Source organism: Priapulus caudatus, unplaced genomic scaffold (assembly GCF_000485595.1).
Source record: "Priapulus caudatus unplaced genomic scaffold, Priapulus_caudatus-5.0.1 Scaffold338, whole genome shotgun sequence".
Classification (NCBI taxonomy): Eukaryota; Metazoa; Priapulida; class Priapulimorpha; order Priapulimorphida; family Priapulidae; genus Priapulus; species Priapulus caudatus.
In genome coordinates this window covers 225,694-228,193 of record NW_014577399.1, presented here as the reverse complement: position 1 = coordinate 228,193, position 2,500 = coordinate 225,694, and the positions used below count along the sequence as shown (strand labels likewise).

The window sequence follows — 2,500 nt, the reverse complement described above, 5'->3', positions numbered from 1 at the left end:
GCAGCAGCTCGCCTTAGAATGTCCAGGCAGCAGCAGCTTGCCTTAGAACGTCCAGGCAGCAGCAGCAGCAGCAGAGAGCCAGCTGTTATACACATGTATACATGTTACACGCTCGCGGAGGTATGCACTCTCTTTGAGTGCCCTCTGTCTAGTTCAATATTTATTGTAGTGGAATCATGGTAACGATACCAGTTTTTCTCATATTCAGTAGATTTTCGTATGACTAGAGAGTTATGTTCGATTCGCGAATTTCCGAGACAGTAACAGCACGTGCCTGAGGTGCGATTCGAGTTTCGAGATGCTCTCTTGCTTCTCCTTGTTCTCCTGCTGCATGGACAAGATGGCGACCTCTCCGCGACCTTGGATGTTTCGAAAGCTTTTGATCTGCTGTTCGCTGTCCTCCAGCCGCTGCTGGAGCGACTGTATGAGAGCGTGCTGGGACGTCTGCGTGTGACGCACCGATTCCAATTCCGCCAGGTGGCGCTTAACGGCGGCTTCCGTCTCTAGCAGTCGCGACTCCGCCTCTATAAGCTGGTCGGGGAAAACAATGCAAATGATTCACATGTACTGGTACCTCTGCTCTGTATGAGATTAAGTATGTATGGAAAATGTGTGACAATTACTATAGGCTGCCAACATTGCTTTGCAAGCATGATGAAAATTCTAGAATGATTCACATTTCTGCTCTTTACTGGTATGAGATTACGTATGCAGGGAAAATTTGTGATAATTACTATAGGCTGCCAACATTGCTTCATAAGTATATATGGTGAAAATTCTAAATGATGGGATTGTTGTGGAGCTGTTTTGATGGACTGTTGTTGCAGCAGCCATGCACAGTTGGGGCTTTTTACATGCTGAAACGCAGCTAGGGTGCTAACGTGGATGCCATGCGTAGTAGCAACACAACTTACCTCGCTTTGCAGTTTATCACATTTCATCTGAAGTGTCCCAGTCTCTGATCTAGAGAGCACGTCAACCGAGGGGTTGTAATATCCCGATATTGCAGGATCCTATATGGAGTTTGAAAACAGGATAATTTACTGCAGAGGGCCATGTCCTTAGAATATTGCTGCATTTAAGTTTTCGGCCGCAATTCAAGGTGTGAAGTTGATGGATTCTATACACGGGGACATGAGGGGTTGACCTCCACACGTAATATAGGTATTCTTTCACTTTGTGTTGAAGACATTGTCTTCTGTATAGAATTCATTACCCTTTATAGAGGTAACTATCATTTTGCGTGATAGTTAGATTCTTAAAAATTGTCACATGAAATCAAAAAAGTGTAGATCAATCAACAGTGGAGGATTGGGGGGTGATTCATAAATTAATAAATATCCAATATTAGAAAACTATAGAAAACTAGTGAAAACTAGAGTATGCATGCACCAGGGAATGTAAAAATAACGTATGGTATATCAGCACAGAATACTGTAGTATTCTGCAGGAACAGACTGCATCCTTGCATTTCCTACCTTTATATAACTGTTTCCAGGTGAAAAGCTTGAAATTAAAACGTGTTTTATACAGGGTTTTTTATGCTGTGTACAAAACATCAATATGCAAGTGTGGGCAATAATTTTTCTTTAGTTGCACTATTCGTGCTAAATCTCAATGGATCATCTAAATCAGGTGGATTAATGGCTGTTATACAATCAGCTGATTGAGTAAACAGGATACCCTAGTTGTGACGTTTGCATGTTATATATACTAACCTTGTAATCTGAGAGATCAGGTTATCTCTCTTATCAATCTCTTCCTTGTACATTTGGAGCTGATCATGAAGCTAGATCGAAAAGATACACCTAGTAAGTCTTACGTGTACAAAAAAATGGTAACAAAAACATAAAATTTAAATTTTATTATTGTACAAACTCGTGCAGCTACAAAATGTTGATGTAACATTATTTAGGTAATGATTATTTAATTAATTCTTATAGATGGCCCTTGCATTCAGGAGTCATATTTTTTTTCACGGCATGGATAGAACGACCCTGGACTTTAAATGTAAAGTTATATTTTACTCTGGCGTTAAGGAAAAGTTTTTTATATAAAATAATTGGCAATTAGATCAAGGAGTCCTTCGTGATTTCGTGACCTTTAAGCCAATATCAGCAGTGGATGGAGACATCTAAGTTACGATGTATATAAAAAAAATGCACCACTGAGTGATATAGACTGATAGTCATGTTACTGAAATTAAAAAAGAGCTTGCACGAGACGAAAAGTGAGAGAGACTGAGAAAATAGGGAGAGGGGGAGTGATGAATGAAATGAGAGAGGGAGGGAGGAAGGGGAAGAAAGATGATGAGAGAGAGTGGGAGGGAGGCGGGAGGTAAAAGCCAAGCCAGATAGAGAGAGGGACCAAAACCAAGATCCACAGAGAAAGCGAGAAAGAGAGAAAGAGAGAGGGAGAGCGTAAGAGTGAGAAATAGAGGAGAGCGAGAGCAAAAGCGAGAGAGAGACAGACAGACAGACAGAGAGAGAGAGAGAGAGAG

General features: G+C 41.0%; 1 protein-coding gene across 1 annotated transcript in view; it reads right to left on the bottom strand.

The window, feature by feature from the left end:
* LOC106809214 (coiled-coil domain-containing protein 170-like) overlaps positions 1–2,500 on the bottom strand; it is a 9,997-nt gene that overhangs the window by 6,197 nt on the left and 1,300 nt on the right. The window contains exons 3-6 of the mRNA XM_014812211.1: positions 1,719–1,789; positions 1,479–1,506; positions 915–1,013; positions 275–531 (exon numbers count right to left, since the gene is read on the bottom strand). Coding sequence (XP_014667697.1) covers positions 275–531; positions 915–1,013; positions 1,479–1,506; positions 1,719–1,789 — 455 coding nt within the window. The remainder of the gene's footprint in view (positions 1–274; positions 532–914; positions 1,014–1,478; positions 1,507–1,718; positions 1,790–2,500) is intronic.